Raw genomic sequence first — 12,641 nt, forward strand, 5'->3', positions numbered from 1 at the left:
AACAATCACAAAGTTCACTGTCCAGATAGGAATGTATGAAGAATTTTTATTAATGAATACAAAAATATTGAATTCAACGAAAATGGATATGGTAGAATATGCCTGTAATCCTAGCACTTGGGAAGCTGAGGCAGGAGGATTATGGGTTCCGGGTCAGCTTGGGCTACATGGTGAGGCCCTATCTACAATTAAAAAAAAAAAATCCTAATGACTATCCTTTATCAGGTACCTACCTGGAAAAAAAGTAATTGTCCTTAACCTCTCACAGTAGTGTAAGGACATCAGGAATGAAATAGGTTATAATCCTTACAGTAAGGAAAATGATAGCAGTATGCACTAGACACTAAGCACACAGAAGAGTTTTGTTGTGAGGGGTAATGTTAGGGAGAGTTTACTGAAAAGGAAATAACAACTGAGGCAAAGGACCCCTCAGGAAGGTAGGGATCAATCATTCAATCAAAGGGCACTATGTCCAAAGAATTCATTTGTTCCCTGGAATCCTATAGGGTCTGTGCTATTACCATTTCTATCTTGCAAAGTAAAGACAATTAAGAGGTTAAGTAATTGTAGCAGGTCAAAGGCTAGTATAGAGGTTCTAGGGTTGAAGCAATCTCCACCCTTAGGCCAAAGGGCTCTTGGGAGACAGGTCAACAAGCTAGTGTAAGTTCTTTGCTAGTTCTCAAAAGTTGTAAAAGGATGTATCTGTGCTCTCAATATGAGACTTTGAGAACAGTTACAGAATGAAACGTTTTAGTGGAGAATGGATTCAAGGCACTGTAATCAAAGAAAGAAAATTCGAAGGTTTCAGACATCTAGAAGGGTAGACAAGTAAGAGGCTGGGTGATCTTAGGAGGCGAAAAGATCAAATATACAAAGTTAACATCTTCTAAGGAGAGGGGCTGGTTAAGAGTAGAGGAGGTAAAAATATGAAAAGTGTTGAAGTCATTCAGAAATCATCTGCGTACATTCCTGAAGACTAAGAAGGAGAATTAGGATAAGGAAATAACTATGGCAAATTGTCTTGACCTCAGAGTACTGGTGGTTGCTTTGCAGTGTCAGAACAATAGTGTCAGTGCCTTAGGCTCATGCTCCACCACTTGAACCCTTCCTGCTTTTGGCTGGTTATTTTGGAGATGGAATCTCTCAGACTCCCTCTCACTTTCCCTGTGAACCTTCAGATTTCAAACTCCATAGTAGCTAGGATGATAGGCATGCCCCAGCTATGTGACAAAATAGTAATATTTTCACGGGAGATTTAAGAGAGAAAAATGGGCTCCAGAGAGAAATAAAGTAAGATGTTCCTTAAGATCAAGTCTTGGAAGAAAACCATGGGGCAAAGGTAGGTATAGGGAAAACAGGTTTTTAATAGAGAACAGGGCTTCCTCATGGTTGCTTGGTAAGAAACTTGTGGAGGAGAAGGAATGGGGTTGGAAAGGAAGAACGGGAAGGAGGTTAGAAGGGTGTGTGGGGTGTAGACTTGCTTGAAAGCCCCTACAGTTCTATAACTTCAAAGGCTGAGTATGGCTGGCCTGGTCCAATCACAGTGTCTGAAACTCGTGCCTGAGGGGCTGTACAGGGTGTGTGTGTGTGTGTGTGTGTGTGTGTGTGTGTGTGTGTGTGTGTGTGTGTGTGTGTGTGTGTTTTGCGGTATCCTGTGCTTTGATTCGCTCAACTTCTCAGGGGTGAAGGATTCCCTGGGGTCAGAGCTTGTCTTCCCGGGCACCCCGAGGCCGGAGGGTGCAGGCCTGCCTGACAGGCCACGGACCTGCACAGCTCATCCACAGCGCCGGCGCGTGCAGATCCCTAGACAAATGAAGGGGCCCGCTCGGCGTCAACCCGCGGTCTCCCATGACCTATTTTGGATGCGGTGGTTACACGAACTCAAGTCTGGCGCTTTGCAGAACCACGGCCGGCAGGCAGTCCCGGCGGGCCCAAAGGGAAACGCGGCCTCCGCCGCAGGTGGCTGGGTCCCAGCGGCCCGGGAACTCCGCGCGGCGGACGGGAACCCGGGCCGCGGCGCCCCCTCTCGGGCAAGCGGGGGAAAAGGCGGGGACGGGGGGGCGGGCCGCGGCGCCTCTTCCGGGGACAGCGGGGGAAGAAGGAGGGGACGGGGACGGGCCGCGGTGCCTCCTCCGGGGCCAGCGGGGAAGAAGGCGGGGACCGGGACGGTTTCGGTACCTGGTCGCCCTCCCGCCAACCAGCCGCTCCGGGAAGCCGCGAATTCGAGCTCCCCGCCGGCCGCAGCGGCCGCGCGTCACCGAGCGTGGCGAGGAGGCGTGACCCGAACGGGGCGGGGCCCTTGGGGGCGGGGCCAAAACAGCGGCGAGGCGCTGGACCAATAAACGCATCCCGAGTGAGGGGGCGGGGCTAAAGCCGGCAGGGCTCCTGTGGGCGGGGCCAGAGGAGCGCACGCGCGCAGGGGCGGCCGCGGGAGGCGGGAGGAGGCTGGTAGCGGGAGGGAGGCGCCCAGGCGAGGACTGTCCGGGTGAGGTTGGTGCAATGAGTCTGTCAGGGTAGGACAGCCCAGTTGGAGAGGACGGGGCGGGGGGTAGGAGCGGTCGCCGTCGACGGGGAGGAATGAGGATGTGGGAGGAGTGGCCGCGTCGGAAGCTGCGATGATTGAGGGGGCGGGGTGTCACCCGGAGCCAGGCCCGGCCTTAGTTTATAAGGTCTCTGGAGGGGAGAGAAGGCCAACCGAGAGTCCCAGGAGAGGCCCAACCCATCCCACCACACGCTGGGACTGGGACACGCCTGTACTGGGCTGAGCCCGGCGTGCGAGTTGCTATGGGCAACCAGCGAGGGTGGCCAGTGCCTGTTCGCTGAGATATTTCTGATTTTAGGACATAACCACTGTGGTGACCCTATGTTGTCTCTTCTGCCCCTCTCCTTCAGCGTCTCCACCCGAATGAGACCTGGACATGCAGGCCTCCTGACCTTCCACACTGCCTTTCCAAAATCAGAGCCCTCCGCAACACTTTTCAGAATATGCTAGCCCCTGTAAGGGAAAAACGTCGATGGAGCCTTCCTCCTTTATAAAGGTAGGTAGACTAGAAGAGTTCGCTTAATATTACTATCCCGTAGAAATGAGATTTCGCCCTGCCTTATAGGCTCTTGCCTATACTAAGGAGGCTGAGAACAGAGGGTTGGATTAAAGTTCAAAGCCAGCCAGGCAGACAAATCCGTGAGACTCTTATTTCCAGTTAACCAGCAAAAAGCTGGAAGTGGAACCTGTGGCTCAAATGGTAGAGTACCAGTTTTGAGCAGAGAAAGCCCATCAGGAGTGTGAGGCCCTGAATTCAAGCCATATTAACCAGTACCAAAAAAAAAAAAAAAAAAAAAAAAAGGTCAGAGTTGACACCAAATATGTAGTAGTGAGGATGATTCTGTATGCAAATTAGAACTTCAATTGATCCGGAGAATAAACATCAGCTTAACTTCTCCTGTCAGTTCTCACGTCACTAAACTGAAAAACTAGATAATCAGAAAATCTGATAGGATGGAGACAGAGCTATTCAATTGTTTCCTTTTCCAACTCAGCCTCCTGGTCTTACATATCTGTTGGATCCACCCAACTGAAGGATGAAAGCTCTACATAGGAACAGAAAGTGAATGGAAGACAACTGTCATTGTGAGTCTGGCTTTTGATTAGACATCCCCAAAGTGTCATGCCTGAGGTGGCTTTCAACTTGTCAGCCTGCAGCTAAATTACAGAAGTGGGTACTTAGATGACTTCTCTTTATGTTTGACATTGCATATCTTTGAGTCACATTGGAAACAATGAGTTTATTTCATGTGCTTCTAGTAAGTCACATGACAGTTATTACCCAAATGACAGAGCAACATCAGATATTAGGACACCATTAGGTTCTGTTTGTTTCTTTGGTTTGATTTTTGAGACAGTCACACAGTGTAGACCAGGCTGGTCTTAAACTCATGATAACCCTGTTTCTGCCTTCTGAGAACTGGAATTAAGGTGTGCACTAGCACCTTGGCTTACCACTCATTTTTATAAGAGAAACAAATTCTGTATAAGGAATGGATTTAATGGTTTTCAATGCCCTGGATAATGTCCCAAGGACACTGGAAGTAGAGAAACCACTCTAAATGTGACTATTCTAAGACATTTAGCAGTCGGTCATACCAGTCTAGGGAGAAATGAGAAATGTGTCTAGCGAATGGGTGAAAGTCTCCAATGTGGATATGCATTTTTATCTTTTTTTTTTTTTGCAGATGCATGTATTTCGGCACTCTGAACAGACACTAAAAACAGCCCTCATCTCAAAGAACCCAGTGCTTGTGTCACAGTATGAGAAACTAGATGCTGGGGAACAACGCTTAATGAATGAAGCTTGCCAGCCAGCCAGTGATCTCTTTAAACCCATTACCTTACAAACACAGTCAGACTGGATTATCTCTCACCCTGAGGTTCCCCAAGACTTTGAACAGTTTTTCAGTGATGCCTACAGAAAGACCCCGACTCCAGAGAAGCATACTATTTATATACAGTCTATAGGTATGGTTTTGCGTGGTTTGCTTTTGCAGTGGTGTTGTAGTCAGAGACCCTTCGGGTTGTTGCACTGATTCAAGTGGAAGCAAGGTCTTTTTTTTTTTTTTTTTTTTTTTTTTTTTGCCAGTCCTGGGCCTTAGACTCAGGGCCTGAGCACTGTCCCTGGCTTCTTTATGCTCAAGGCTAGCACTCTACCACTTGAGCCACTTCTGGCCGTTTTCTATATATGTGGTGCTAGGGAATCGAACCAAAGGCTTCATGTATATGAGGCAAGCACTCTTGCCACTAGGCCATATTCCCAGCCCCAGCAAGGTCTTATTATATAGTTCATTCAGGCCTCACCTTGAACTATAGTCCAGGCTGGATTCAAACTTGAGATCCTACTTCAGCCTCCCAAGTACTTGGATCATAGTCATATGCCATTACACCTGCTATAGGTGGGAAATTATGATTTTTTTTTAGAGTTGGAAATTGAATCTTGGATCTTGTACATGCTAGGCAAGCAATCTACTATTTATACGTATTTTACATTAGTGTATGATTATACCAAAGTGGAGGGTTTCCTGGTGATATTGTCATATATTATGATCACTTATGATGTTCATTGAAGAAGTTTCATACTAACCTGACTTAAAAGTGAACATTTTTGGGGCTGGGAATATGGCCTAGTGTCAAGAGTGCTTGCCTCATATACATGAAGCCCTGGGTTTGATTCCCCAGCACCACATATATGGAAAGCGGCCAGAAGTGGCGCTGTGACTCAAATGGCAGAGTGTTAGCCTTGAGCAAAGAGAAGCCAGGGACAGTGCTCAGGCCCTGAGTCCAAGGCCAGGACTGGCAAAAAAAAAAAAAAAAAAGAACATTTTGCCATCAGTAACTGATTAAAAGTGTGTTGAAAAACGTAGAGACTATTGTATTTGTAATGTCAAATTACCAGTTCATAGAGTGAAGGCAAGATTGGATATTTTGATCATTGGAAAAGTCTTAAAATGTTTTCCACTATTATAGGACCCCAGGCAAACACCAGAGTTATCAGCGAAGAATACATTAAATGGCTGAAGGGCTACTGTGAAGCATTTTTCTATGGCCTGTCAGTGAAACTCCTAGAACCCGTGTCTGTTTCTGCCACAAGGTGTTCCTTTCGAGTCAATGATCACACACAGAACCTACAGATTCACTCAGGTGAATGCAGCACCTTTACAGCTGTAATTGAGTAAAGGAAATTCACGTATGATGTATGCAAACATAATACATTTCTTTTTGAATAGGCCATATCCTGAAGTTCTTAAAAAAGAAGAAACGTGAAGATGCCTTCTGTGTTGTTGGGGTAACGATGATAGATCTTTACCCCAGAGATTCCTGGAACTTTGTCTTTGGACAAGCGTCTTGGACAGATGGTATTCTTTTTTGACATTGCTTTATGGTAGAAACTTCTGCAACCTGAGACTATCTGAAGATATTAAAAGAGACATTCTAGCCAGTGATAGCTTTGATATTTAAAACTGTATGGTATTTGCAATGAAGGGCCATTCATGCCATTATGGGAAGTAGATTCTCCAGAGACTCTGATCTGGGTTTCTCCCTGTGTGACCTTGAGGTAAAGTTATCTATTTCACGTGTGAATCGTACAGGCAGTTCCCCTGCCATGACCTTACCAACATGTTCTCTTGGTGAGCACCAACCTTGAGTGAAAAAGCTAAGAGAAAACACCCAGATCCAATTTAAGAAAATTTAGTTTGTTGACCTAGATATTGCTAGGTAATTTATCTTATATCCTTGAGGAGGCCAGGATACATCTCTTTTCAACTTTTTTTGAGAGGGGGGTAAGTTTTTAAAGATTTTTTGATAGAAGATGAGACTTGGTAACATTGCAAAGGTGCTCTGAGATGAAGTGATGCACTGTCATACCACAGGTGACCTGGTTTTCTTTTTTTCTCACCAATCCTGGGGCTTAGACTTAGGGCCTGGGCACTACCCATGAGCTTCTTTTGCTTGAGTCTAGTGTTCTACCACTTGAGCCACAGTGCCACTTCTGGCTTTTATGTGGTGCTGAGGAATGGAACCCAGGGCTTCATGCATGTTAGGCAAGCACTCTACCACTAAGCCACATTCCCAGCCCCTTTAAGTTTAAAGATGGACATTTTAAAATTGAGGAACATTTATTACTAGTAAAATGGTCATCTATTTGTAGGAAACAGAAGGCATACTTTTGCTAATGATACTGTTATATAGTCTCATAGTTGTTTGGCCGGGGAGGTCACCTGGAGTATGTGATTCAATGTAGGTTTTTTTTCTTCTTTATTTCCAGAATAGCATTTTTCCCTAAATCTCTCTCTCTCTCTCTCTCTCTCTCTCTCTCTCTCTCTCTCTCTCTCTCTCTCTCTCTCTCTCTCTCTCTCTCTCTCTCTCTCTCTCTCTCTCCCAGTCCTGGGGCTTGAACTCAGGGCCTGAGCACTGTCCCTGGCTTCTTTTTGCTCAAGGCTAGCACTCTACCACTTGAGCCACAGCACCCACTTCCGACTTTTTCTGTGTATGTGGTGCTGAGAATGGAGCCCAGGGCTTCATGCATGCAAGGCAGGCACTCTACCACTAGGCCACTTTCTTGCCCCTCACCTCTCACTTTCTGAGAATGAGGTGAAGAACATTCTTCTGCATCAAACTGAATTGGATAAACTTCCTCTGAGTTTATTTCCTTACCACAAAAAAAAAAGTTCCAGGGGCTAAGAATGCAGTGGTAGAGCCCTTGGTTAGCTCGAGCAGGGCTCTGGATTCCATCCTCAACACTGCGAAACAAAATGGAGCATGATTAAAGAAAGAGCTGAACGAGTGGCATAAATAAAAGCGATAATGTAAACAAGTCCAGTTATACAACAGTCTCCCACAGTGAGTTATGCAGCAAGCTATGCTCTCTGAGCAGGCAGAGATGGTAGATAGAACTGTAAATGCTACACAGGAAGTCAGTGACCAGGGTGTTTATTCTGGTCACCGGACACCAGCCACAAAATAGAATTGTGCTGTACTTTACAAAAGAGTGAGGGGGAAGGGGGAGACTATTGCCCAAATTAGTGATCCAAGCACATAACTCTGAGATATCAAGGGCCTAGGGTGGGACATGAAAGGAAGCCTGTAACTCTTGCTGACATGCTTGAAGCAGAGATCTGTGTGTTGTGTTTCTGCAGGTGAAAATCATGACTATGTTCATAGGACTAGTGTTCATGATTCCATTTGGAGTGCTTTTGAAAAAAAACACACACTGTTTTTTTGAGGGGGGAATGGCACTTGGCTAGGTTAGCACTTCACTGCTGAGCCACACCTCTAGCCTTGTTTTTCACCCGTTATTTTTAGAATAGGGACTCCCTTCCCACCCAGGCACACACCTGGGCTGCAATCTTCCTACCTTAGGCGTCCCATAGTTGCAAGGATCACAGGTATGCGCCACCTTGTCCAGCTCCCCTGGATGGAGAGGACATCTTCTGGACTTCCTGCCCTGGCCTGGAACGTCTATCCTCCTAACCTCAGTTTCCCACTCCCCCTGCCATGACAGGCCCAGACTTTCACATCCAGTGATTGGGTTAAGAAGTGAAGTTTTCTGCCTAGACTGGTTTTGAGAAGGTGATCTCCCCATTCTCAGCTCCTCCCACTCCCCCGCCCCCTGCCAAATAGCTAAAAATGCAGGTGTGAGCCACTGGCACTTGGCTGGACTTTTTTTTTTTTTCATTTTTGACCATAAGTTTCACAGAGGAAGGCAAACCGGGTAGCAGGTGAAGATTCTGGTAGGGAAATCTGGGGGGAAAGTCCTAAGTGTAGCAGTGGCTGTGAACATAGTACAGAGGTGTGCTCTCCGAGCAGATATTCTAGCAGGTACCTTCCTGCAGGAATCTCACCCTCCACCTGTGGTTGCTGTCCTCTTCACAGGTGTGGGGATATTCAGCTTTGCCAGGTATGGCAATGATTTCTATAGCTCACACTATAAGGGGAAGCTGAAGAAGCCTAAGAGAGTATCTTCCAGTGACTATTCTATCTTTAATAACTACTGTGTCCCTGAGATCACTAGTGTGTTGCTGCTTCGATCCTGTAAGGTAAGTTGTTTAGAAATACTACAAGAAGGGCTGGGAGTATGGCCTAGTGGCAAGAGCGCTTGCCTCCTACACATGAAGCTCTCGGTTCGATTCCCCAGCACCACATATATGAAAAACGGCCAGAAGGGGCGCTGTGGCTCGGGTGGCAGGGTGCTAGCCTTGAGCGGGAAGAAGCCAGGGACAGTGCTCAGGCCCTGAGTCCAAGGCCCAGGACTGGCCAAAAAAAAAAAAAAAAAAAAAAAAGAAATACTACAAGAGCATTAAAGAAAATAAATGAGAGAGAGATATATTAATTGCTTAAGCATATACTATGCGTCTTTAAGGTATATAAGAGAGTCGGGATCATTTATATACTTTTGACTGCTATTGCTGTATTGAAATAATAAAGACAGAATTTTAACCCAATGCTTTTACAACAAAGTTAACGATACTGGTGCAAGGTTTGGTCCTGCTGCCATTGGCAGACTTGGGCTGTTCCCTTGTCCTCGCAGTAAATCATTCTTGGATTCTAGTATTCTCATTCAGGCTGCCATGACCACTGAGCAAACCGCCTTTCCATGGAGGTTGGAGAACCTTTGTGTTTTGGCCTCTCTGGGAGAACTTCAGTGATGCTTCCTAACATCAGTCCTCACACACATCCTGCAGCTCTTTGGAAACCCTGTTCCCCTAACTCCCCCCTTTATTTCATAGCTTGAAATGTTCTGCTTTTTCCCAGAACTATTTGGTGAGGTTTGAGAAATAAGCCTCTTAGATAAGTTCTGAGTATGTTCCCAGAGTCTCCTCATTACCATGCAGATCAAGCCCTGCCCCTTCCTTCCAGACAGAGCCTGGGGGGAATGGCCTAGCATCTGAACTGTAATAAGTGACCCACTGATCTAAAGTTAAGTGTTCTCAACCAAGGGTGAGTTTACCACCCTGAGGTCATCTGTCATTGTCTGGAGACATTTTCCGTAGCCACAGCTGGGGAAGGTTCTGCTATCACCTAATGGATAGAGGCCAGGAATGCTGGAAAGCTTCCCACAACACCCAGGACAGCTCCCTGCAGATGATGTTAACCATCCAACATGTCAGCAGTAGAGGAGGAGAAAGCCTGGTCCGGAGGATGTGAAGGATAGCAAGTACGGCATTGGGACATTTAGGAAATGATGGATTAGTATAGGCTTTGGAGATCTAAAGCTCTGAGTTAATTCCTATAAATCTATTTCTTGGAAAAGCAAGAAAAGTGATGTGTAACTTGATGATGGTGCTGTAATGCCACAGTGTTGAATGTCTTGCAGACTTTAACCCATGAGATTGGACACGTATTTGGAATGAGACACTGCCAGTGGCTTGCTTGCCTAATGCAAGGCTCTAACCACTTGGAAGAAGCCGATCGGCGTCCTCTAAACCTTTGCCCTATCTGCTTGCGCAAGTTACAGTGTGCTCTGGGCTTCAATGTTGTAGAAAGATACAAGGTAAATTTGGGGGGCTGACAGGAGGGAAGTGGTTAAGGAGCAAACTGACACGTTCTATTAGGTCCTTTGGGGTGATGATTTATCAGAGGAAATCATTGTAGGGACAAGCAGGAAGTTGTGGTTTTTAAAAAAAATGCAAAGAATCACCTCCCTTAAAAACTTCATCTTGACTCTATCTCACACTTAACAGTTCAATGGCTAGTGGTGACATTTATTTCTCATCTATTTAGGGCGGGAAATATTGACTGCAAAAATAAAATAAATATTGATATGCATAGCAAAGTTCATTTTTGTAAGTTATATAAATGTGCGTTTATGATTTATCTTTCTAAATAGGCCCACTAAGAGGAGGGGATGATTTCCTTTAAGAAAAAAAAAGGAAAAGTAACCTGCATATGTATGCATGTGTGGACTGCACTTAAATGTGTACATCCAGGGCTGGAAGTTTGGTTCAGCAGTACAGTATTTACCTAGCCAAGTGTGAGGTCCCAAGTTCAAACCACAGTACTGCCACCAGAAAAAAAAAAATGTACATTTGTGTCTTTGCATACATGTCCCTCCAAGCCTTTGTCTCCACTCATATGTGTATTAAACTGAAAGTATGGTGTAATGCCTTAGGGAGTATATAATAAGTTGAGGAAATAAAGCTACTATTATCCTGGCATCTGAAAACAAATAGAGTAAGAATAGTGTATTTACTTTTGGTCCTTTTTCCTCTGATATTTTTGCAACTATATATATAGTCTATGCTATTTCATTCAATATGTCATTAGTGCTGGGTTTTGGGGGGGGGGGTGGGACAGGGGGTTTGGCCAGTGCTGGGGCTTGAACTCAGGGCCTGAGCACTATCCCTGGCTTCTTTTTGCTCAAGGCTAGCACTCTACCCACTTCTGGCTTTTTTCTATGTATGTAGTGCTGAAGTTTCGAACCAAAGCTTCATGTATACAAGGCAAGCACTCTACCACTAGGCCATATTCCCAGCCCAGTGCTGTTTTCTATTCATGGAAATCTTTCTCAAACTCCGAGTCTTCATGAGCTAATACAGATCATGGTGCGGACATCATTGATGCTAGTGTTCTTTTGTCACCTGACAGCATTGTGCTGTGATTTGCTAAAATGTGGATGCTTAGCTGGATGTGGATGGCTGATGCCTGTAATCCTAGCTACTTAGAAGGCTGAGATCTGAGGCTTTGGGTTAAAGGCCAGCTCCAGCAGGAACATCTGAGACTCTTATCTCCAATTAACCACCAAAAACGCTGAAGTGGGGCTGTGGCTCACATGATAGAGCACTACTAGCCTTAAGCACAAAAGCTAAGGGATAGGGCTGGGAATATGGCCTAGTGGCAAGAGAGCTTGCCTCGTGTACATGAGGCCCTGGGTTCAATTCCCCAGCACCACATATACAGAAAATGGCCAGAAGTGGCGCTGTGGCTCAAGTGGCAGAGTGCTAGCCTTGAGCAAAAAGAAGCCAGGGACAGTGCTCAGGCCCTGAGTTCAAGCCCCAGGACTGGCCAAAAAAAAAAAAAATCCGTAATTTAGGGCTGGGAATATGGCCTAGTGGCAAGAGCGCTTGCCTCCTACACATGAAGCTCTCGTTTCGATTCCCCAGCACCACATATATGGAAAATAGCCAGAAGGGGCGCTGTGGCTCAGGTGGCAGAGTGCTAGCCTTGAGCGGGAAGAAGCCAGGGACAGTGCTCAAGCCCTGAGTCCAAGGCCCAGGACTGGCAAAAAAAAAAAAAAAAAAAAAAGCTAAGGGATGGCATCCAGGCTCTGAGCTCAAGCTCTCATATCAGCACAAAATTTTATAAAAAAAAAAAAATAGTAGGTAGATAAGCAAAGAAAATGTGAGTGTTTTCTATCTTTCCAGGCACTGGTGAGGTGGCTCGATGACGAATGTACGGACATGTCAGCTTCGAAGCCCAGCTGTGAGAATGCTCCGAGCATGCCGAAACCAGTGGAAGCCTTTAAGGAATGGAGAGAGTGGGTGATGAAATGCCTTGCTGTTCTCCAAAATAAGGAGTAATTAAATCAGTCCTTGCATATTATTTTCATTTGGGTGGAGCCTTTTATTGAAAAAAAACAAAAAAACCATTTGCCCATGCTGTGCAAAGACTCAGTAACAGAATAGAACCTTCTTTTAAGTAGCAGGACTGAAAGGAGGCTCATTGTGAATAGTAAAATTTCTTTGATTTTTACTAGCCTGGTCTGGGGCAGTAAACACAACATTTCTAATTTAAAATGTTTACGTCTCACAAGAAAGCTAGGATTAGTAATAGCTACTACGTAAATAAATACATTAAAAATAGCTGTATATATGTTCCAGGGAATAAACCAACAGTCTTGCAGGGGTTGCTTTTGTTTTTAGAAGAGATGCTGTCCCTCATGAGGCCCAGCTGAGTCACCATTAGGAAATTCCAGAGGCTCTGATCTTTCTGTACCCCTCTTTTTTTGTATTTCCTACCTGCTTGGGTGCTTTTCATCTCTTTACTTTTTATGAACTTATCTCTAAAAAAAGAAAGCAGTAGCTTGTGTCAGATTTTAGCAGCTTAGAGTATGAGACACCCCCCCTCAAAAATATTTATAAGAGTTGTGGGCTGG

At 45.4% G+C, this 12,641-nt stretch overlaps 1 protein-coding gene across 5 annotated transcripts; it reads left to right on the forward strand.

Annotated features, from left to right (window-relative positions):
• The first annotated feature begins 2,427 nt into the window (after positions 1–2,427).
• Amz2 (archaelysin family metallopeptidase 2) lies at positions 2,428–12,088 on the forward strand. 5 transcript variants are annotated; one of them, XM_048367142.1, is made up of 9 exons: positions 2,428–2,490; positions 2,893–3,042; positions 3,538–3,628; positions 4,231–4,513; positions 5,516–5,689; positions 5,776–5,904; positions 8,423–8,586; positions 9,864–10,040; positions 11,911–12,088. In XM_048367142.1, the coding sequence occupies exons 4-9, from the start codon at positions 4,231–4,233 to the stop codon at positions 12,064–12,066; spliced, it is 1,083 nt and encodes a 360-aa protein (XP_048223099.1). In that variant the 5' UTR covers positions 2,428–2,490; positions 2,893–3,042; positions 3,538–3,628; the 3' UTR covers positions 12,067–12,088. The 5 variants fall into 5 exon arrangements, with proteins under 5 accessions (XP_048223099.1, XP_048223100.1, XP_048223096.1 ...); XM_048367143.1 differs by having other exon boundaries at positions 2,893–3,038; XM_048367139.1 differs by lacking the exon at positions 3,538–3,628 and having other exon boundaries at positions 2,893–3,038.
• The last annotated feature ends 553 nt before the right edge of the window (positions 12,089–12,641 follow it).

This window comes from Perognathus longimembris, chromosome 17, assembly GCF_023159225.1.
Source record: "Perognathus longimembris pacificus isolate PPM17 chromosome 17, ASM2315922v1, whole genome shotgun sequence".
In the NCBI taxonomy this organism is placed as follows: Eukaryota; Metazoa; Chordata; class Mammalia; order Rodentia; family Heteromyidae; genus Perognathus; species Perognathus longimembris.

Coding starts and splice junctions, on each gene's coding strand:
- Amz2 (XM_048367139.1), top strand. CDS start 3,015: ATGGAGCCTTCCTCCTTTATAAAG. Junction 5,905..8,422: donor ACAAGCGTCTTGGACAGATG/GTATTCTTTTTT, acceptor TCCTCTTCACAG/GTGTGGGGATATTCAGCTTT. Junction 10,041..11,910: donor ATGTTGTAGAAAGATACAAG/GTAAATTTGGGG, acceptor CTATCTTTCCAG/GCACTGGTGAGGTGGCTCGA.